Source organism: Mya arenaria, chromosome 5 (genome assembly GCF_026914265.1).
Source record: "Mya arenaria isolate MELC-2E11 chromosome 5, ASM2691426v1".
In the NCBI taxonomy this organism is placed as follows: Eukaryota; Metazoa; Mollusca; class Bivalvia; order Myida; family Myidae; genus Mya; species Mya arenaria.
Genome location: NC_069126.1, coordinates 72,756,956 through 72,779,906, shown reverse-complemented (window position 1 = coordinate 72,779,906; position 22,951 = coordinate 72,756,956). Strand labels below are relative to the sequence as shown.

The 22,951-nt window shown below is 33.9% G+C and overlaps 1 protein-coding gene across 3 annotated transcripts in view; it reads right to left on the bottom strand.

The window, feature by feature from the left end:
* Nucleotides 1-22,951, bottom strand: part of LOC128235232 (hemicentin-1-like) — a 52,668-nt gene that overhangs the window by 7,234 nt on the left and 22,483 nt on the right. For all 3 annotated transcript variants that reach the window (XM_052950011.1, XM_052950013.1, XM_052950014.1), the window contains exons 7-14: nucleotides 17,495-17,794; nucleotides 17,000-17,278; nucleotides 14,438-14,728; nucleotides 13,849-14,160; nucleotides 12,247-12,558; nucleotides 11,007-11,120; nucleotides 645-666; nucleotides 271-359 (exon numbers count right to left, since the gene is read on the bottom strand). In XM_052950011.1, coding sequence (XP_052805971.1) covers nucleotides 271-359; nucleotides 645-666; nucleotides 11,007-11,120; nucleotides 12,247-12,558; nucleotides 13,849-14,160; nucleotides 14,438-14,728; nucleotides 17,000-17,278; nucleotides 17,495-17,794 — 1,719 coding nt within the window. The remainder of the gene's footprint in view (nucleotides 1-270; nucleotides 360-644; nucleotides 667-11,006; nucleotides 11,121-12,246; nucleotides 12,559-13,848; nucleotides 14,161-14,437; nucleotides 14,729-16,999; nucleotides 17,279-17,494; nucleotides 17,795-22,951) is intronic.

Below are 22,951 nucleotides of genomic sequence, written 5' to 3'. Positions count from 1 at the left end.
GGACTGTATTGATAAAACAGATAATCTCATTGAATAACATCTAATTAATTAACATAAACGCAGCGATGCACATAGATCAATTTCATTCACAACATGTTTATAATGATGAAATGCATTTTAAAAAAGACTTTGATACATTGTATTGATTAAACAGTTTATTTCATTAAATAGCATCTAATTAATTAACATACACGCAGTGATGCACATAGATCAATTTCATTCGTTTTTTTTAAATGTGCATAATGTTATATCAATATTTTGTTTCCTTACCTAGAGCGTCGTATACAGTTTTGTCATTTGTCATTTGAATCGTTTCGTAAGTAATCACATCGTGACATCCAGCGTTTTCTGTGCCATGTCTGAAATACTCATAGCTGTATATGATTTGTTACATATCAAGATGGTAAAAAAAACAAATGTATATAGTTGAAAAGAAATTTAGTGTCAGGACTGCTTACTTGCGTTAAGTTATAAGAATGTCTAAACATGATAAAAGCAAACACGTGGAGAATCATATCTCTCATAAATATGATGGATTTTCGTACAATTTAACAAAACAAACGCAATGACCTGAATGGAAAGAAATGCTGCTAGCCTTTCACTAATTTATTGTTATCTTGGCCTCTTCATTCCTCACAACTTACCCGGGTTGTCTTGAAGCTGATCCTGTAAATAAAACATTAGACTTTATTTTGCAATGTATTTATATAAGCACTAATTGTACAAAATATACATTAAAACTACATGGACGTATTTAAAAAAGTTGCACTAGGCTTAAACATATTAACACCAGAGCCACGAGATTTTGCAAACATTCTCATTTACGAATTATTTTATGCAACAAAGACTATTCGTTAAATATTGCACGAATAAGTCTTTCGCGGTAAACAAAAATAAATTATATAAAAACAATATGTTCACGACATTCTGACCAACTTTCTTCATTTATTTAATAGTGTGCCATCAAGAGTGTTATAACACCATTTGTTAACAACGCAGCCTCACGACGAATGACAGGAACTTTACCGACCACAAAAGCTTACCGTAAAGATTTCATGGGAGCTTTAAACATAACTTTTCAAAGTGCAACTCTTGAAAATTGTATCAAAAAGTTTTCAAATAAAAACATCACTCGGAATGTCATTTATTTTAAGAGACAAACGTGTTCATGTAATTTATTTGTGCAGTCTTTTGAAAATACAAGTCCTCAATGTCTTTATTTCACCTTTGTTTTCCTGTAGGTAACTTTGGCAAAAAGGTTTGTATTGAATAGCATTAACGGTTATTTCATCTACAGGTGGTATTCGCGTCCTCAATAAAAAAAATAGTTATTGTGTTGGTGTATTTCGCAGGGCCGTGGTTCAAATGATTTAATTTAGTTTCAATGATTTATTTTAGATAACACATACTGTTCACCACTTGGAACCAGAATAGGTGAACTAAAAGCAACCCAGGCCTAAAAATGAACATTGTCAGTTTCGTAATTGTATTTATGCGTGTTTTAATGGGTGGTTTGAACGCAAACGATACAAAATATTTCCTTTAAAGAATAATGATTACTACGACCTTTTTTCGTCATCGCCAAATCAGCCGTTTCGGTAAAATATGATGTGAAAAAGTGTCCCATTAGTTTTCATAATATTTCGAAGCAAAGTAACAAAGAATATCTGTACTTTTGGAAGACTAACACAGAAGAAATAAATCATGATTCTTTATGCTTTGGGAGATATATATATTAAATAATCCGTTATTAATGAATGGAATTCATACGCATCAAAACAAAATCAGTCAGTGGCCCTCCCCGCAAACTGCATTGTTTATCATACGAAACAAAAGTCACTTTTGGACGGAGACAGCTTGGGAGGCTTCCCTTCTTGCCAAGTTACACTGTGTTTGTACGAAAAGGTTGTGTCTTAAAATATGTTTTTGGAGGAGCAGGCGGGATTTCCCCACCTGCCAAGACACAGCATAAAAAAGGACAGTATAGGGTGCAATCTTCTCCTTCCAAGCAAAACATTACTGGTTAGAGTTATAACTAAAAAGATGTTCAGGAAAGCGGGTTCCCCCTCCAACAACACCATCGGGTAAGGTACATCGTTTTTGTTCAAAGCTCATTTCAGAAAAACGCACACAGTAAAATGCTTCGGCCCTAACCCAAGCATTAGCAATAAAATAATATTCGGATAAATTTTAATATTGTGTTTCATTTAAATTGTTAGAGAAATGTTGACGTTCATTTAATTCACTTTAATTTAAAAAGACAAAGGTTGTTTTATGCTTATTTTCCGAGTTTATAGTATTTTTATTTATTTTCTTATTTATCTCCTTTTTTGAAAAGGTGTTATTTACGCCGCTACCCCAGGAACGCCCCTCACGCAAAATTAAACTTTTTTTAGCTGGTGACGTGCTATTCAATTGTCTATTTCCGGTTTGTTGAGAAAAAATTATCTGATATTTTATTTTTTTAAAGTTTATCATTCCATCGATTTTTAGTTGAAAGATATTATGAACAGTTATCAATGAGGTTTTATAAGTCACCTTTGTTCAAAAAAATAATGAAAACACTTTGGTTTTAAGCGGGGCATGAATACAAAACCAACTTACTACGCCGCCATTTAATGAATGGAAATTTGCAAAGTCGAATGTGTTAGCAAAACAATTGCGAATAATTATTGGATAAAAATTTTTTTTAGTTTTAGAGTGTGTTCCATGAGACATGAATATTCAGTCATATTACTGTCAGAGAGCAGTTTGATTCGGTTGTTTTCCAGGTAATAATGAGGACCACGCTAGATTGCTGCCAAAATATGAGGCGTATGTGGGGTAAACAAAATATCAGCTAATCTGTTAATTGTTGGGTGAATTTCCGGTAAGTTCGTATAACGTTTTACAACGCCAAAAAGTTCAAAACTCATTTGAACGATGATATAACATTCTATTTATTTTCGAACAGTTGCATTCGTCTGTGTTTTGGTACTGTATGAAAACAAGTTCAAACATTCAGCTTCAATACCAAGGAAACGTTTGAAAAACGGGATAACCATTTTTCTAATTAGCGGTAAGATGTTAATTTCCAAATATATGTTTATTTTAAGATGTGTAACTTTTTATAAATTTAAAATGTTTTTCTTGCCAACATTATCTGGTTCAAAGTGAAGTGTTCTGTTTCGATCAAGAGGAAGTAACTACAATGAATTTTAATAGTACATGGAGGTCTGAAAGTTGATATTTTCACTGCTGTTACTTCAATGGTTAAACTCCATATTTCAGCAAAAAGCATAAAAGAAATAATAGACGTATTTATCGTTAAAGCCCAGGTTAGTACATCATGGTTAGTTAAACTGTGATATGAGTCATCTATTTAAATTGACTTAGTCAATAACATCAATAACCGTAATAAGTGCATATACACTTAGCTCTTAAATTGTTTGCTGATCTGATTTATGGATAAGGGTAGTATTATGGCCTTGTTTTGATAAAGTCGGAAGTATAATATATATCTTCAAGTTCTCCCCTATTCGTTTAAAATTATCGAGGGAGTAAATATCTAAGATAGAAACGTTTCCGATACTGATTTCTCTTTCAAGTATTAAATCATGGTCAAACGGAATTCAGAGACGTCACCGGATCGTGCGCCTTTCCTTTTAAACGGAAGACAAATTCAAGGATCTAGCCTATTAATTGACCAATAAACTTAAGGTTAGATGGAAAAAACATAAAGTTTATGATATAAACACATTACTTGTATCTTGTATCTTAGATCTTGTTCATTTATAAATTATGAGACACATTTGTAAAAGTGAGCCATAACGACTGCTGAAACAGTTGTTTGTCCAATTTGTAATACCAAAAATTTAAAACTGGCTTATTCTGATCTGAAACAGCCTAATTATTTTACCAAGATGTCAATTAGCAGAGTTGTTGTTCAAACACCTATCGTCCGAGTAATTGAGCATACAAATAAAAGCAAGAGGTTTGAGGGTGGTGTAACTGTTGTGTATCATGTTGGCATGGACAACGTTCAATTAAACGCGAAATGTTAACTTGAAAAGATATGATATTAACCAAAGTGTAGTTTTAAAAAGATTCCACTTATATCCATTCCAATACTGAGATAATAAAAAAGGTTGGAAAACCGACTTGAACTTAGATTCACGTACAGGTAAGAGTAAAAGTTGGGTTTAAAATCAGTTAACGAAATCTCCCTTTAACTTCAAACATAATCGAAAAAAACACTCACTTTCCTTTTGCTTCAGAGCATGTGATTTTTAACTTGTACTATGAACAAATATCTCGATGAAGTTGTATACAATATTAAGTTCTTATGTGCATGTATACGCCGAGTAAAGTGTCCTAATCTCTCTAATGTGTATACCAAATAACTCACTAACATGGTACGAGTTGCCAAAGACAATATCGCCTCTTAGCTCAGAAAGGTGCCAACTAAATGATTTGCCAAAAAATGTGTTTTGGCATATTTCAATAACTTACTTTATATCTGCATGTGACCTAAAACTATTCAACGTTCAAGTGACAAACCATAAAAAATACCATATGACATTTGAAACATTCTTGCACTGAACAATATGTTTGTCGAATAATGAAAATGTTTAGGATATATAGGTACCATATGTCAGTTGGCAACTTTTAGCATTCAGTTAAAAAGCAAATGTTTTGAGTATAAAGGGATCATTTGTCATATGGTATCGTTTCCACTATACTTTCAAGAAGTAATTTAAAGAACCATTAAACAGAATTCATTAAATAGCCATAATGAAGTTGGTCATGTCACACTTCTTGGGAATACAAAAATTTACAATGACTACAACCATGAAAGATTTTATTGTAATATACTTATGTTTGAAAAAGAGGGGCTTATCTCAGTAAGTGAAATTTTGAATCATACACACTCTGTATTTTTATGTCGCTGCTGTATTTAAGGACAGTAATAGTTAGAGTTGAATTTAATTATAACATTAATACAAAAACTGCTACGATGGCCAGTAACGTGCCTTCCACTAATTCTAAAGCGGATATCTCGACAGTTTTCAACGTGCTGGAAAAATTGCAGGGTGAAATTAACTATGTGCAGAATCACTTAATACTATGGAGATGAAGGCTGACAATTTAAAAAAGATTTGAAGAAGCTGTGGACATTAGTTCATGATTCAAATAAACATTTTGATGAGGATTTTTATAATATTGAAAAAAGTTTCAGCATTTAGACTTCCGCCAATCGAAAAAACAGCCAAGTCAAGAGGATATAAAGCAGCATGATTGAATATGAAAAACGAGTAAGTTTATATGATATCCCAAAGCATGAGCAAGCTGAAATCATGAAAACACGACGGACGCTTCTACCAAAGCTGGAAAACGGGCATGGCCAGTGCATGACTCGCTGTACGTAAATGAGATTTCGGTAAATCTTAATATAAATCATCGGAAAACGAACTAAAAATACTTAAATACTTAAAAATAAAAAGCCTCGTACAGATAAGCAACAGGTTAACAATAGAATTTGGCAAACTTCCTATGCGAGTCGCAGGTGTTCAGTATGAAATATAAGTGCTTATTTTGAACATCATTTCAGATCATTGTGTTCTATTATTTTTTTACATAATGCTGAAACAAATATGCGTTGGTTTTGCATATGCAAAACCATTAATTTGGGATGAGATAATAACAATAAATAAGAATACATAAATTATTAATGCATTGTTGTGTGATGAAATTGTTGAGTATATGTTGGCACAGTAATATTTAACCAGTGGGTAAAAAGAATATACATACTAGAAGTGATAGGTATAATGTTCAAGGTAATCAAAACAATGCCTTTTTCGATGATGAATGTTTTAGGTTAACAAAAACAAAAACCTTTCTTTTTTTGGTTAGCATTTACTACATTTCATGTAAAAACATCAGAACACTTCTGTATACGCAGAGCTAAGAAAAAGAGTTCAACATCGAACTATTCTACACGCGTTTTAAAATATTTTATGAAGATTATAAACATAGAGACTATAAGTTTTATCTTGTTATTAAAATGATAAAATGATAATCAAATACAAATGCGTGGTTTATTTAGCCCTACACGTGCTCTAATAGTTAGGATTTAATAAACATTATGATGAACGATCTTCAGTTTGTTTAACCTTTAATCAGAATGCAGCCAGATACTTCCGTAAAGTTTTGAAAAAAGGCTTTATTAAAATTTGAATTGGGTGTATTTTGTTTAACTAAATGTGTTTTTAAGATTCACCCCGCGGGGTGTTTGCAGAAAAACAGTGTGTTTTACTCGCTAGTAGTTTTTTTTATTCCGCTTATGAAAAGCAGGACGAAATCCAACGTGATATCAAAAATATTATTACCACCCAACATAAAGTTATATCAAGTAGTTCGACATGGGAAGTTAATTCACGGGAGAATTTACTGCTGGGTTTCTCCTGCGGGATTAGATAACCAAACTATATCGATAAACAAACCGTTAAAACGCCATAATTCTGGGATTATATACCTTAAAATGATACAGACTGTTCCCTTACAGTGCGATTTTCTTAAATTTGCATCCAAATGAAACAAGGAGCGGCACGCTGCGCTCGTTTTCCAGCATGTCAAAATAATCTGTATATAAAATAAATAAACAAGAAAAAAAATAACAGCACGGACGCAACATTTATATTTACCTGATATCATACAAGTTTATACTATTAGTATTTTTATGTTGTTGATTTTTTTTGCTTATCACAATCTATGATAATGTTTCTTTACATAGAAAATATAACCATTACAATTAACTCACTGTAATTATCGTAATTATCTTTTTTCATTGATTATTACGTTAGAAAATAACATATTTAAGTTTTATGAGCTAAATCTTTAAGGTACTCATGCACTCATGTTGACAATAATTTGTTAACACATTGTAGAAATTTAGTTACTTTGCTTACTTTTATGAAAAACACAGAGCAGAAACAGATGCTTGAAAGATCAAGTCTAAAAATATAAATGTTCAATAGCATTATACTAACGTTTATTAACAATATAAAGCATTTCCAGTCCCATGTGGGATTAAAGTCCATAACAAAACTGCTATAATTTAAACGTTTTATGACACAAAGAGTTAGAATTAAGGTAACAGGTATTCAACACTTACTAGAAGCCGTTCCTAGAGCAAAACATTCGTTTGCATTGCCCTTTCTTTGGAATTTTTAGATACCATAAACCGATAAAGAAGGTCACTAGTAGTAAAATATGGAAATATGACAATGGGAACTATAATAAACTTTGCCAGAAGCTTTCGGACACTCATTGCTTACTAATTAGGAATACACATATTGATTTGTTTACCAATAATTTTACTTAATCAATTGTTGATATTTCCAACAGCTGTATTTAACAATGTTATAAATATCAATTATCCTGAACCTTAGATGATGACAAATATCAAATTGAAAATTCGACAACGCAAACAGACTTATAGAAGAGTAAAACCCACTTAAAATCCGATAAATTTGACTAGGCTTCATGCCTTGCCTATTGAAGTTGTCGCTCTGATCAGGAGTTCAAAAAGAACTATTTTGATTCACTTGCTCCGGAACTCAAATCCTGTAAAATTAGTTCAATGGACCAGTGGAAAACTCTTAAGTTATTTACCATTTCGGTAACATCACGAGGTATTCTCCCACTACGAAACCCAGTAGTCGATCAACTTGATTAAATTACAGATGATGCTAAACTTGATTCAAGTGTTATCACACCCTCCAAGGTTAAAATGCTATAAGTAGTCTCTCGGCTGGTAAAGCATCTGGGCCTGATGGCATTGAGTATCGTGTTCTACTTGAAGCTTCTTCAGAACTTCAGAGCCAACATTTATGTAATTTGTTCAATGCTCTTCAAACTTCTGGCGTTGTTCCGTCTTAGGAAATACTCAAATGTTTGTGCTGTCTTTCATAAGGGGGATTATTCGAACCCATCAAATTATCGTCAATATATTCAATGGTTATATTTTCATTCTGATGAAGGCATTTAGCATACTCATATTAGCTATATTAAAGAATCTGGCTTTGAGAGTTATGATATAAGGCGGTAAAAACACAAATTCTTACTATTTTACAAAATGAATAATGGTCTCTTTTCTGGTTTTCTTTCACGTTTGGTTCCTAAGACAGTAGGGCACGCCTCAACAAAATCACTTAGAAACTCATCCAATATGTCTAGCCTTCGTACACACATGTCCCTATTATTTTTGAATTAATTCGTTCCTTCAACAATCTCAGCTTGGAATAGTGTCCAAGTTGAAGCACAATTCATTGACAATGTTTCTGGTTTTAAAGCTTACTTAAAGTCAGATTATGGAAAACGCCGAGGACAGGGTATTCGCACTCATTTACGGAACGAATGCAGTTCATTGAACTATCACTCTTTGTTAAAACTAGTTTTCCCTCAGCCCTCTGCTCGTGTGATATTCAGGAGACAACATAACATTATCGTCTCATCTGTACTATTTTTACTGATTAAAGGAGACTTACGCTTAACTCTGTTGAAGCTTTGATTTCGCAATTTATTATACAGTGATACTACCCTGACAGAAAAGCAAAATAAGACATTGGTCGATGCAGTTCACCTCTTTATTCAAATGTCGATACGATTTGACAGCAAAAGATCAGCCACATCCAAAAACACATAACTATCCCCCACCTTGATTTGTCTTCTTTCTGTGAACCTATGATATTCAGCACCACTGTCAATCGTTTTTTAGAGCTCAGTAAAAGATTTGGCCATAAAGTAGAAGTATTTCATTTAAACATACCGCCATACTCTTTTTTCTTCCTCTTTAAATTCTCATTTTGTTGTCGAACATAATCAAAGACATTTGTGTTTGATTAATGAAAAAGAACAAGATTACCTTAAAGCTGTTGATAACACAAACTTGTTTTACTTAATACTACTGTCTTGTCAGTGTGCGTCGCCTTTGTATAATTTCCCTTAAACTATTTAATAATGTTAAATAAACCAAAATTATATTTTACATTTAACTTAAATACTAAACCTGGTACTTTAATATTCCATCAATATCAATTTCATTGTGTCATCTTCCATTGTTAGATGTACAAATTTCCGTCACTAACTATGTACTTTTGCTAAGGTTTGGAGAAGAACATATTAAGATGTATTAATAGATCCTTTGATTATGATTAAAATATGTTTAAAAAACACTTTCAATTAAATATATGTGTGTCGGCGAAACACCAATAAAATCGAGCCCGCTGCTGTAACTGTTTTGAAAACGTTTTAAGAAAAAATGTAGTTCATGTGCGACATTGCCCTTTGATCTATAGACATCTTTCGTGTACTCGACACGCCTTCTCCTCATAGTGAACACGTGTATGAACTTATTTTACAATCCCCCATGGCAAAGTAATAGCTTGAACAAGCCAAAACTGGACAAACGCGCGCACTCCCGCAAAAACAGACGGATAGACGTACATAAACCAAACCGCCATTGAGGTGACTATGTCGAACTCAAAGCAAGCAGTTATATACCTATAAAAATCGCTTATTGCATAATTATTGTATATCTATACAAAACAAAACCTATGGGATGTACGTCTTCCTTTGTAAAAGCAATGCCAATTTGAGGACCAAAGCTATGTTTACAATTATTAGTTTTGTATTTTATTATTATGGGTATACAACTGAAACTGAATACAATGTTGGTTTTATGTCTTTTGTTCTTCTTTGTGCATTTGAAATTGTCATGGAGTTACCAAAATGAAACTCTGTCTATGTACATGTCATCACAAAATTCAATTTGCCCTTTTGCGTCGATATATACACAGCACAACAAATGCACACAAATACATGTAATATATCCTTATTCAAAATCCAATGCTTTTCTAATCCAGGTTTTGTCAAAAATATTTAACCAAATCAGTGTCTAAATACTATTATAACAGAAAACATTAAACATCAGAAATGCTCATTTTAGTTATTGATGTTTGAATGGTTGTAATTAAACATCCTATAATACATTCAATATGTTTTAAACATCATTTGTTCCAGGTTTTTTTTTGAAAACCCGAGTTCATCTATTCTAACTTTAAAGCAATCACGTGTATATATGGTGATTAATTATTATTTCCATCAGGACCCCCACCCCCAAAATCTATATTTGTTTCCGAATTCTGAATGCCAAATACGTTGAGAGTAAACGCAGACAATGCTGTATTTCTGTTATTCTTCAGTTAACCGTGTATCAGATTTTCTAATATGTTTGATAACATGGATAACAATAATGATATCAATATTAAGTATTAGTCTGACAACATGGAATTTCATGTTATTTTTGCATTTTCGACAACCAATCGCTTTCAATTAATAGCGATATAGTGTGAGATAAAAAAACACTCTCAATATGCAACTAAATGCATGATTGTTTGGCGTCATCGCGTTAAATTTCGGTATTCAAAACCGATCATAAAAAAAACACACAAAATAACTGTTCTACAAAGAAGAAACAACAAAGACGACAACGTTCTTAAAAAAACATTAAACTGATAACAATTAGTAGATTGACACTGGCATGAATGTATAGTTTTGCCTTTAAGTTTTATTTTTGAGCAGCTGTTGTATATATCTTTTAGTTCAAGTTAGGATTCCTTTCTTAGAAGATAAGCCTTAAAACAAGCACCTGATGCAAAACATAGTTGTTGTTCACCGATGAGCCTTATAAGTAATCGATCAAATTTGTAATGGCAACCAGAAGATTGCTGAAATCTCATTTTGATTCCATACAGCAGGTTACATTTGCATTGCTTCTTATTACTGAATCATTAAGCTAATATTATTAAGTTATTGTTGGCGAAAACATAGGAACATAAATGAACGTTCTCAACACTGACTGTGTGCCCTTCTTAGGACAAATCATACATTAGCTGCGTTGTCCAAGCCTTAATGAAAACTGATGTGTGAAGGTTAAACGTAATCAAACTTATTTAATCACTTACCGAGTTTTCTCAATTTCATTACGCCCAAAATAACGCCTCCAATAATCAACACTGCGAAAATGACACCTCCGATTGATCCACCAATTATAGCAGCTGATGGACCATCTGGATCAACTCATTCATGAAACAAAACATAGAAAACTACAGGAACTAGCTCAGCAATCAAAACGTCACAAACAGCTTTTTGATGCCGCAAAGCTAAGAGTAAAACAAAAAGACACTCATTGCTACAAAACAACAAACACAAGAAATAAAATTGTTAAGAAAACGTTATTTAGAAGAAGTAGTAGTAGTACTGTAGTAGAAGTAGAAGTAGAAGTAGGTACAAGTTGTAGTAGTAGTAGTAGTAGTAGTAGTAGTAGTAGTAGTAGTAGTAGTATAAGTAGTAGTAGTATAAGTAGTAGTAGTAGGAGTAGTAGTAGGAGTAGTAGTAGTAGTAGTAGTAGTAGTAGTAGTAGTAGTAGTAGTAGTAGTAGTAGTAGTAGTAGTAGTAGTAGTAGTAGTAGTAGTAGTAGTAGTAGTAGTAGTAGTAGTAGTAGTAGAAGTAGTAGTAGTGGTAGTGGTAGTGGTAATGGTAGTAATTGTAGTAGTAGCAGTAGTAGTAGTAGTAGTAGTAGTAGTAGTAGTAGTAGTAGTAGTAGTAGTAGTAGTAGTAGTAGTAGTAGTAGTAGTAGTAGTAGTAGTAGTAGTAGTAGTGGTGGTAGTGGTAGTGGTAGTGATATGATTAGTGGTGGTGGTGGTGGTGGTTGTGGTGGTGACAGTAGTAGTAGTAGTAGTAGTAGTAGTAGTAGTAGTAGTAGTAGTGGTAGTGGTAGTGGTAGTGGTCGTGGTAGTGGTAGTGGTAGTGGTAGTAGTAGTAGTAGTTGTAGGAGTGGTAGTGGTAGTGGTAGTGGTAGTGGTAGTAGTAGTAGTAGTAGTAGTAGTAGTAGTAGTAGTAGTAGTAGAAGTAGGAAAGGTAGCGGTAGCGGTAGCGGTAGTGGTAGCTGTAGCGGTAGCGGTAGCGGGTGCAGTATCAGTAGCAGTAGCAGTAGTAGTAGTAGTAGTAGCCTCGATGATATACTTTCACATTTCTACCGTTTTTACCGATGTGATACCGTACTACTACCGCATTGATACCGTAAATCAGTAGTACAGCTGCAGTGGTTGCACATCGGCAGAACAACGGCGGCGCTAAGTTCAAAATCATGCGTACATATAATGGTGAATTTATTAAATGGAATATAGAGAATGAATTACTTACTAACAAGATGCACCAATGTTGTAAATGTTGCGTTGACTCTCATGGAGTTCCCTTCGGCATTAGAAGCAAAAAGTTCCACATAGTACTGCTTTTCAGGTTGCAGTTTGTTTATTGTATAGTTAATGCTTTCTTCGAATTCGTTTTGAGAAATATTCACTTTAGTTATGGTTGCGAATTCAATCAATGTTCCATACGATAAATGAAATGTTTGACTTAAACCGTTATTAAATCCAGGTATCCATGTTAGTATTGCTTGTGTTTCTCCGATGGACTCCTCAATAACATGGAGTTCCGTTGGTGGATCTGGTGGTCCTGAAACATATGTTAAAGACTATGTTGTTTTTTCTCAATATCATTAATAATGATGATATGGAACTGGAATGACCGTAGGAATTTACTTTTAGTAATCATTTAATATTTAATATTATTTACATTTATTAAGTGAATGTAGTTGTGTACGCACTTTAATAAAGCTACATGTAGAACTGTTGCGATTTGGGCTTATTATACACATCTGTTAAGGAAACACATGTTTCTTTATAATTGCATAACCGATATAACGTGCATTGCTTTTATAAAAATACAACAAAACACAATTAACACTGTTTCTTTCTTTATTGTGTACATTTAAAACTAATTTTAAATCAAATATGATTAATTTTTCACAATACATCAACTTATACTTTATCTAATAAAAAAAATGATAAAAATCAAAGTATATAAAATAGTGCTCGTTTTATTTACGATTGTTCTCGCAGATATTTGCCGATTCATTAAACATTTCGCACGAAAAGCGCACCAATTGTTTTAGATCTACGAAAATATCTTCAACAGAATTGCGGTAAACGTACAAATTTCGTCGTCCTCGGTACCCAGTTTATTCATATTTTTTAACTCCGTTGAATACCGTGGTGAATTTGACTGAAGACTCTTCGCACTAGTGAATACTTGATGCGGTTAAATCCGGCGTTAGATTGGACATCTTAGACAAAAGGGAAGTAGCCTAGAAGTTACAATTGAACATGAATAGTTAACATGAATAGTTAACATAATGACTTTCCTACGGTATATTCTGTAAAGTAATCTGAATAATATATAATGGATTCCGGGGAAGGAACATCGAAGACTCCAAGAAATGTGCGACCGACTTAGCAATTCAATTTTAATATGTGATATGCATGGTAATTGATCTATCATAGAAGGAATGAATACTTAACAGGGCACAAAGTGTTTTTCTGCAAATTTCACAATCATGGCAAGTGTGTACCAATTGTAGGGCAATGTGAAATATGCAGGGGCATCGCTGCTCCTGTATGCTGAACCAAATGAAATTACATGAGTAGTCTAGGTGCAAAATGTTGGAGGTACATGCGAAATTGGAATGTTCAGGGACGTGACCTGACGTGACGGACACAACTCCTGTATAGTATTCAGTTCGCGATATACATACTTAATTTTAGTGCTTTAGTAAGAGCTTTTTCGTACGGAAAACTTAAGGATCACATTCTATTTGTTTCGCTTTAACTGTAAAGAGTTATGTCATTTAGAATATCAGTGCCAAACCATACAATATATATTGCAGCATCTTAATTAGTGACTAACCAGCTGGTTTGAGATAAATTTCTTCGACTAGCTCTTCGCCAATGCCATTGCTAACCGAAATACTGTACACGCCGTAATCACCAGTATCGACTCCCAAAATGGTCAAATTACTAGACAACCCTGTTGTTCTTATTTCGTATTTCCCAGGGAGATTTGATAAATGAGCACAAGTTGGCTTGCATCTTTTCCAGACAAACTGTGATGGACTAGGGACCGGATACGCAAACACAGTGTACTTCAGTGTTACTTGTTCGTGATGGCGGGCTACAAAGGTCAACTCCACAACTTCGCCAGGTGGACGCCTTGGTCTGCCTGAAAATAATTTTATTGATTACATTTTTTTTTCTTTTTCTATGAACATAATATGTTTCAAACACTATATATATATATATATATATATATATATATATATATATATATATATATATATATATATATATATATATAAATTATGCTTTGTGTTGCATTGTTTCAATTAACGGCACTTAAATCATTTTATATTCGATGATCATTTATGTTTCGATACTATTGATTGCCTTTATCCTTTTGTCAAGTAAGCAGTTTTCGTTTAAAGTTGTATTCAACTTACATGTAACAAGCAACTTCAAGTTCTTCATCGAAAGGGTGTCGGTATTAAACTCATTGCTGCCATCACAAGTATAAAGCCCGGCATCCCAGCATGTTAGGTTTGCAATGGTGTATTCAAGCTGTTTTGAATTATCGATGGATCTCCTTATTTCACCTTCCTTTCGAATATTGATGGTTGACGAAGGATTGCTATCCACCGTGCAGGTAAACGTCACATTGCTGTACTCAGATTGTGTAACGTTGAAAGTTCCGATGTGCTGAGTAACATGGAAGTCACTGACGACAGATTCATCTGGAAAATGTATTTGAGTATTGCTGTGCTGTTAATAATAGATTTTGTTTACTTTAATGTACATTTTGTGTGTAATCATTTTGAGGCTGAAACTCTACTTTTGTTCACGGGTCCTGTACTCAATATTTGAAACGTTGTACGACGAGAGTTGTTGAAATTCGTATGCATACGTTTAGTCCACTAAGCTCGAATCAAACTGTAAAACGTACATGTTATTAAATGGGAGGCGGGTTCAAACATCCATTATTGTGAATGTGCATATTAATTTGTATCTGTTATTGCACTGCCTTGAGATGATTTTACAGCTGACATAATTACATTTACCCTTACAGCTGTGTAAGTAATGGATTAAAAACGACTCTCCTCTCTACATTGTACTTGTGCATGAGTGTTGTTTAATTAACTAGATGACAAAAAAAAACATATTTATAAATTAGCATTCTAACCAATTTTCAATGAAAGTTAACTCTACATGGTCAACAATTTACTATAATCTAGATAATACAGATGTCACTCAGTGCTGATTTGCCTTTTTGACTGTTCCCTTAAAATAATAATATGTTGTAAAATCAGCATTTTTAAAGCGCCTAGATTTCGTGAGTTTTTCTCAGTTCAAATATATCGTTTGGACAGACATCTGGACAGACATCTTCTCTTTTACATTTTAAAATTCTTGGCATAATGTGATTTGGTATGTTTGGATTCTCCACTGTTTAGTTCCGCATTTGTTAAATGTGTGTATAAGATGCTTTGTTTGTATTTTCGAAGTAAGTTCTGTATTTTCGTGGTTCTGGTAAACTATTTGTTCAGAATAGCAGTGATGTCTCTTTCTTCTTTTTGTTGCACATTTTACACGAGTTTATAATCTGTTGATTTGCAGTTTAACAGAACTTCGACACGACGGACTTCAAGAGATATTTGACATTTGGCTCCACACCCCTTAAGTGTTTATTGTGTTATGTTTGGTCATGTAATACTATTTCATCATTTTAACACTAGACGCATTATGACTTCAGTAATTAATGTGCAGAGAAAATCTTATTGTTAAATAATAAAATATTAAACTATGTGATTGTATTATATTAACTCTGTTCATACATAAAAATAACAAAGATTACAATTCTGAAACCCGAGTGATTGTTGCTGTACATTAAACTTGACTTCAGTACGTTGTATATGCTTATAAAGTTTGAATTCAATATCTTACGAGCTTTGGAGTTAGAAAATGTTTCGCTAACGTTTTTAAAACGAACGAAGCGTAATTATTGATGAAAGACTAATTCAGTGTGATGATTCCTGTGCGTTGCACCCTTCTCAATAAGATGATATCTGTATATAAGTTTAAAATTACTATCTCAATGTCTTTGACTCATGCTCCGGACAAAAAGAAACGCATGCATATGCATATTTCCTCAATTAGTTTATCTGTGTGTAAATTTTCAAGTCAATACCTCGAGTGTTATACTCCGGACCATACGTAATACATATGGTAAAGGGGAAAAACAAGCATAAAGCACGGTATATATGGTTTAAGTTCTTGCCAATTGAAAACACTCTCATTGATAAACATCTAAATTCTCTAAGTTTCTCTTAAATTCCTTTAGTCAGTTTGAGTTTGTGCGGAAAAACAGCTTCATTATGAAAACAAACGGTCAAAGTGGAAAAGGGAGATGATTCAGCAATAACCGTAGTTAGGATTATACTACTATACGCTCGCATAAACATGGTCTTAATTGTAGTATCAGTGTATTGAACCTTTTACTAAATGACTTTGTTACTACGTTTCATATGTACAAGTAGAATGATAAATCTTGGACATTGCTTTGTTCGTACGTTTAAGCAAGAAACTTACCCTACGAACGGACATGAAACACAAATTTACCAGTTGCTTATAAACAGAGACACATCATGCAGACTGAGTGGACAAATTAGCCTTTGTGTTTTCATAAGATATGGCGAACATTTGACCTAATAACCTACTACATTACCAAATATAACCCATATTCAACAAATAACATGGATTCAGAAATATTGTCCGGTCAATGCTTAAGACAATTGATTAGATATTTTGGATAACGAATTATGTACACTGTTTTCAAACTTTTGTCCCGACATACAAAACACCTAAATGGCTTAATGAAGACGGCAAAGACTATAACGCTAAAATATAAGCAACCAAATTTGGCGCACGAAAACGACCGCACAAAATAGCTATCTGAGATCACATTTTACGTGAATGTAAGGTATACTCGTACTCAAACCTTTACATACACTGAACATTAAGGTAAAAGGTTCCGCTATGACTTCCAGTGATGCCGGGCGCTCCAGTGGGCGTCATCTGGTTCGTTGCGGTGCACGTATACATGCCGGCGTCTGATTTCTTTACAGAGCTGATACTGACAATCTGGCTGTTCCATTGTCTGCTGTCAACTGATCTAGTCCAGACAAAGGATGTCTCAGAAGGATTCCCAGAAACAAATGGGCACTGGAAGTTTAAGTCTATGTCCCTTAATATGGCATGGATCTCCCGAAGTTGTACTTTGGGACCAACTACAGAAATAGAAATAAAGTTATTTTCAGCTTTCTTCAAGCCTGAAAACGGCAAAACTATTGGCTGTATATATGCGTTTCTGCAAATTTATATTGAACAGCATTTAACACAGATTTCCATTCATTGCTCCAGTCCAGATTGCTCATGCTATAATAGTTACTGCCATATTAAAGAATAAATACGTACATTAGTAACAGGTCAGTAAAACAACGTACACTGAACATCCACTGAGAACATTGTGTTGCTAGTTCCCGTTTCCATGTTTTCTCCTGTGGGATCCATTGTGTTTGTAACCGTCAGAGTGTACTGGCCTTGGTCGGCGCTGTGTTGGACGTTGATCAGGGATAAACTGGCTCCAGACACTTGACCACGTCGCGGAGTTGACCAAGTGTAAGTGATCAGGGGCGGGTTTGCCGAACTTGTGCAGTTGATGGTGCGAGCTGTGCCCTCCACGAGTATAGCAGTGGTTGATATTGTGGTCCCGCTTATGGTGCATGATGGTTTTCTTGGTGGATCTACGAGAAGAGTAGAAGTAAGATTAGGTCGGTTTGAAGAAACAAGTTCAGCCGACAATGCAGTATGTGTCCTCAACTAGATTAAATCATACATTATAGACGCCAATGATATTTAAGAGGCTTTTGAAAACAAATGTTTTGAAAAGATCCTTTGGACTTGAACTTGTAGCGAAAATGTCTTCCTTTAGTTAACATGATTTTAAGATGTAAGCCATATTTATTTGTACATTAAGCTTCATAAACTATAAATAAGAAAATTCGCTTTTAAATCTGTTAAAATCACTTATTTGTTACAACACAAACTCAAATTTGCATCTGCTAGGCGCGGACGAACACCAGTGTTCGACAAGTGTTACAAGTATCATACAAATGGGAACAATAAGGCATTCGTATAATTAAATAGGTCATGATTAACTATATGTGAATATTAAATTTACAACACGAAGTTCAAGGATGACAATATATAAATATTAGATGGCTGAATTTATCAATTTTAGAAATGTTGTCAACCGAGGCGAACACGTGGTCGACAGTGTTATCAATGTATATGTATATATATGTGAAATGGTGATTCTATAACAGGGTTATTCTGAACAACAAAAGGCGATTCTGGACATGGGCGATTCCGGACCAGGATTATATAATAAATGGCGATTTTTACAAGGGCTTGGTTTAATATTTTATTGAACTGAGGCCCTGAACCATAACAACACAACCCGACTCAACAAACGACGCCAATTAAATAAATATGAAGCCATCCTATGAAAACAGGTAGCCCACACAGAAACACGGAATTAGAATAAATAACAACTATACACGGCGTAAGTATAAAAATGTTTATTATATGCGGAGTTTTTTTATTATATAGCCATTATAAATCCAAACGCAATACATGTCGCAATATTAGGTGGCCGTATTCCAGTGCAATACAGTCTTTTTCCACTCTGCTAACGTCACGCCATAACAAGTATCATTGCGCATTTTTAAAATATCGTCAAGAAAAAATAGTGCGTCATTAAAATGCGTGGATTTTTGCAGACCTTGTGTCAATCGGCTAGCGCCTCGTGAAATCCGAATCTGCAAAAATCCACTCGAGTCGAATACAACCCCTCGAATCAAAACGCAGTAGTAATAACCCTACTAAACTTTAAAATCCTCCAAGGAACACACCTTTTATATTTTGCATAGATACTTTAAGAACACTTCATGGAGGGTTATTAGCCAGTTGTGCTGCTTGCAATATTTATTATAGTTTGTAGGCCGAAAATGACACGGCTTGTGACAGCCAACTTTCATGAATGCACATTCCATCTGGTAAACTTTACTTATATCATTTTTTTTTAATTCAATGAATCTCACGCATAGACTAGAACATGATACAAATATGTGTAATCCTGTAACACCGTTGTTTCAAAAGTATGTTGTTACAACAGGATGGTCTTTTTGTGTTCAACATAATTGCCTGGGTGCGTAATCTCTTGACCCAATTTCTATTCCGTGTATGCGATTTTTTTACTGATAACCAAACAATTGTTCAGCCAGCTTCAAGTTAAATATTTCATGTAAATGTATTATCTGTGTATCTCCTGCTTTGTCGGACATTTCTATTGTGTTTTAAGGGACCATGCAATTCCCAAGATATAATAGCTTATAAAGAGCCACCATTCTAAATTTGATCAACAGGCTGAAAGCAACAACAAAAATAAGTATCATTTGCATGGCCTTGTAATTGTGAAATAAATTATACAAAAATCATGTTTATTTGTTTTAGCGTATCACCCTCTAAACATGAAACCCAGCCGCTATTATAATTTGATTATATGCAAAAAAAAGGATATGAAATAAACATATAATTGTAGCTTTACAAAAAACGCTTCGAATTGTATGCGAACGTTAAATCCTTTTGGAAATAGTTTCATTTGGACGCGAGATTTTTAAAACAGTGAAAAATATCAATTAAATATTTTCCCTGTTTGAAACAGTTAAATATCAATTTTATTTCACTGATAAATCTATGCAGAACATTTGACTTTATTCTTTTAAACTAAAGTATTGAGGTCTTTAGGGGGCATGACATAGAACATGCTTTATACACAGCACTTTTCTTAGTCGATGCATCATTTAACTGTGGCACTATACGTTATGGGGAATTTAAGCTGTTTAGTTATATACCTAAACACTATTTTTTAGGTTTGGATAACTCCCTAAAGAATTTAATAAACCAACGATGCGATTTATTTGTTTCAAATGGCAAATTTATGTGTTATTGTTTTCTGCCGGAAAAGGTATCAACCCGTTATTGTTTTTATATAAAAAGTGAGATGAACACATGAAGTATCAATTAGCTCGAAACTAGTTTATGTTAGTGTACTTATTTCTCGTGCGTTTGGCGAAAATTATACGCAGCGGTTATCTCCCTTCGTACGGAGTCTCCCTACAAGGTATGTGGTCAAACTAGAGTCTCTCAAGCGGGGCAAGAAATTAATGACCTTGAAAAATGGATGAAAAAAATTATTTCAGTGCAAGATCGAATTTTATTCCCCCCGTGTTAATAGAAAAATAAAAAAATTAAGGAGTAAATATGGAAAATATACCAAGTAAGGTCATAACCCTCTATGCCTCTATGCCATCTATCTGATTGTCCACAACTTAATTGTGTAAATTTCTTAATAAAATTCAGAGTTCAGATATAAATTTATTTAATGATAATTTTTATTTAATTTATATAACGTTACTTTGGCAAGGAACAGATGGCAATACGCGCTTGCTTATTGTGCAAGAACTCAGTTTGCTTTTCACCATACTTTAAATTCACGGAAGTAATGTCCTTGTGCATATCAATTAAAATGACATAAATCCATGCTGTAATCGGCCAGCTACGAAGCGAATTCGCACTATTGAAAGCGACTGTGACGCTGACTTATGTTCTTTTTAAACTTCAAACGCCAAATGACATGTTCACACTCGCGTGATTACTTATGACGTCACACGTTTATGACTTTATGGCATTATTATTGATTTGCTGGATTTCAATGGATTAAAGTATGAAACTTTGACCTAGATTTGTACCGTAAATGAGTTATGTTATAAATAGAATCTCAAATTTGTGTTTATTTTGTATCAAATTTATTAAACTCGTCATTTAAAAACGATAAAAACTCGTTTAATAAATTTGATACAAAATAAACACTCATTTGAGATCCTCTATATACATGATGATGATGATGATGATGGTGATGATCCATACTTGATGATAATGATGGTATGATGATGATCATCATCATAATCACAACCAGCACCACGACCACCACCGCCGCCGCCGCCGCCGCCGCCGCCGCCGCCAACACCACCATCATCATCATTATTATACCACCACCACCATCATCATCATCATCATCATCATGGTGGTGGTATGGTGGCTGTGATTATGATGATGATGATGATGATGATGGTGGTGGTGGTGGCGGTGGTGGCGGTGACGGCGGCGGCGGCGGCGAAGTTGTTGGTCTTGGTGGTGGTTGTGATGATGTGATGATGACTATGTTGATGATGAAGATAATGATGATAATGATGATGATGATGATGATGAGGATGATGATGATGGCGGCGGCGGCGCTGGTGATGGTCGTGGTGATGCTGACGGTGGTGATGATGATGATGATGATGATGATGATGATGATGATGCATACTTCCATCTCTTGATTTTTTTCTTTGCATATTCGTTCATATATATTGTCAGAAGCATTTCAATTTGTATATTGTGGTGTAAACCTTCATTTCAAATAGTATTTTGCGTCTTTGGTACTGCACACGAATTTTAATAATCAACCAATTAATAGCTGACAGGTATTACAGTTTCCGACAGTTTCAAAAGTATGTACAAAAAATGCATACACAGAATGCAATATTATTAATATATGGCAATTTGGATATATATTTTCAAGTACATTGCAAATATAGTTAATATGCCATGGAATATATAATCTTTCCTTAAATTAAATTCAGAATGAAAAATTAAAGTTTTTGTTATATAATCAATTCATTTTGACATGACAAATGATTGTTAGCTACGCAAAAGGTTTTGTAATCACAATACAACCTAGCATATATCTAACCTGTAAATTTGAATACATTGGACACACAAGAAACAAAGACGTCAATGCGGAAACGCCGCATTAAAGACGGATATTTTATTTTACGCTGCCAATTTGCAAACCTAAGATTTAAGCTTTTGACTTAAAAATATCGAATAATAAAAAAAAGTTTGGTCACAATATGTCAACTTAATTATAGAGTACTAGCCATTTTTCTATTTTAGCAAACAGTGACCTTGAACTTGACCATGAATCATGGGGCCTTAACACAATCCAATAATATGTCTCTATAAACGTCTTATATATACGAAGTTTGGTCGCAATATGTCAACCCTATCTTAAGTGTCAATACCCAATATTTTTATAAATAGTAACACTTACTTTGATCCTAGGGACCCCGAAAACAGTTCTATTCCTGTAAACCATGTTTGGTCACTATATGCTAAACTTAACTAAAATTATTCGATACCATAGTACAGTTTAACGCCGTCCTCTCATCGGCTCGCTCGAACAACGACACACGTCATTCTTATAACCAGGTTTTACTTTGTGAAAACATGGATATAAAATATTATAATGTGCCTGTCAAAAGAATAAACAAATAGTCAATCAATTGCAACAATTGTATATAGGGTTAATATGAAGTTATGTAACCTAATTTTAAGTTATTAATTAAAAACCAACCTTGCTCTAAAACTTGAATTTGCTCTAAAACTATTCTTTAGTTCCTAAGTTATTCAGTGGCCATAATTTTTATTTAAGATAATATGGAGTTATGTAACCGCATTATGTGATGGCCCTAAACAACTGTGTAAACTAGTATGTGTATTGAATGAAGAGTATTGCAATTATAAGAGCAAATGCCAACTTGCCCTAAATTTAAACCAGACCGCCGACGCCGTGACGAGAAGCGAAACTTTTCGAATATCGGGCTAATACCGTTAACCTAAATCTATTCTATAGTTTCTCCCCTTTTCAATCATCATACTGATTCTGAATTTTATTATCATCAATGTTAACACAAAATCAGTACTTGATTTATTTTATGCTTTGCCACAGATTC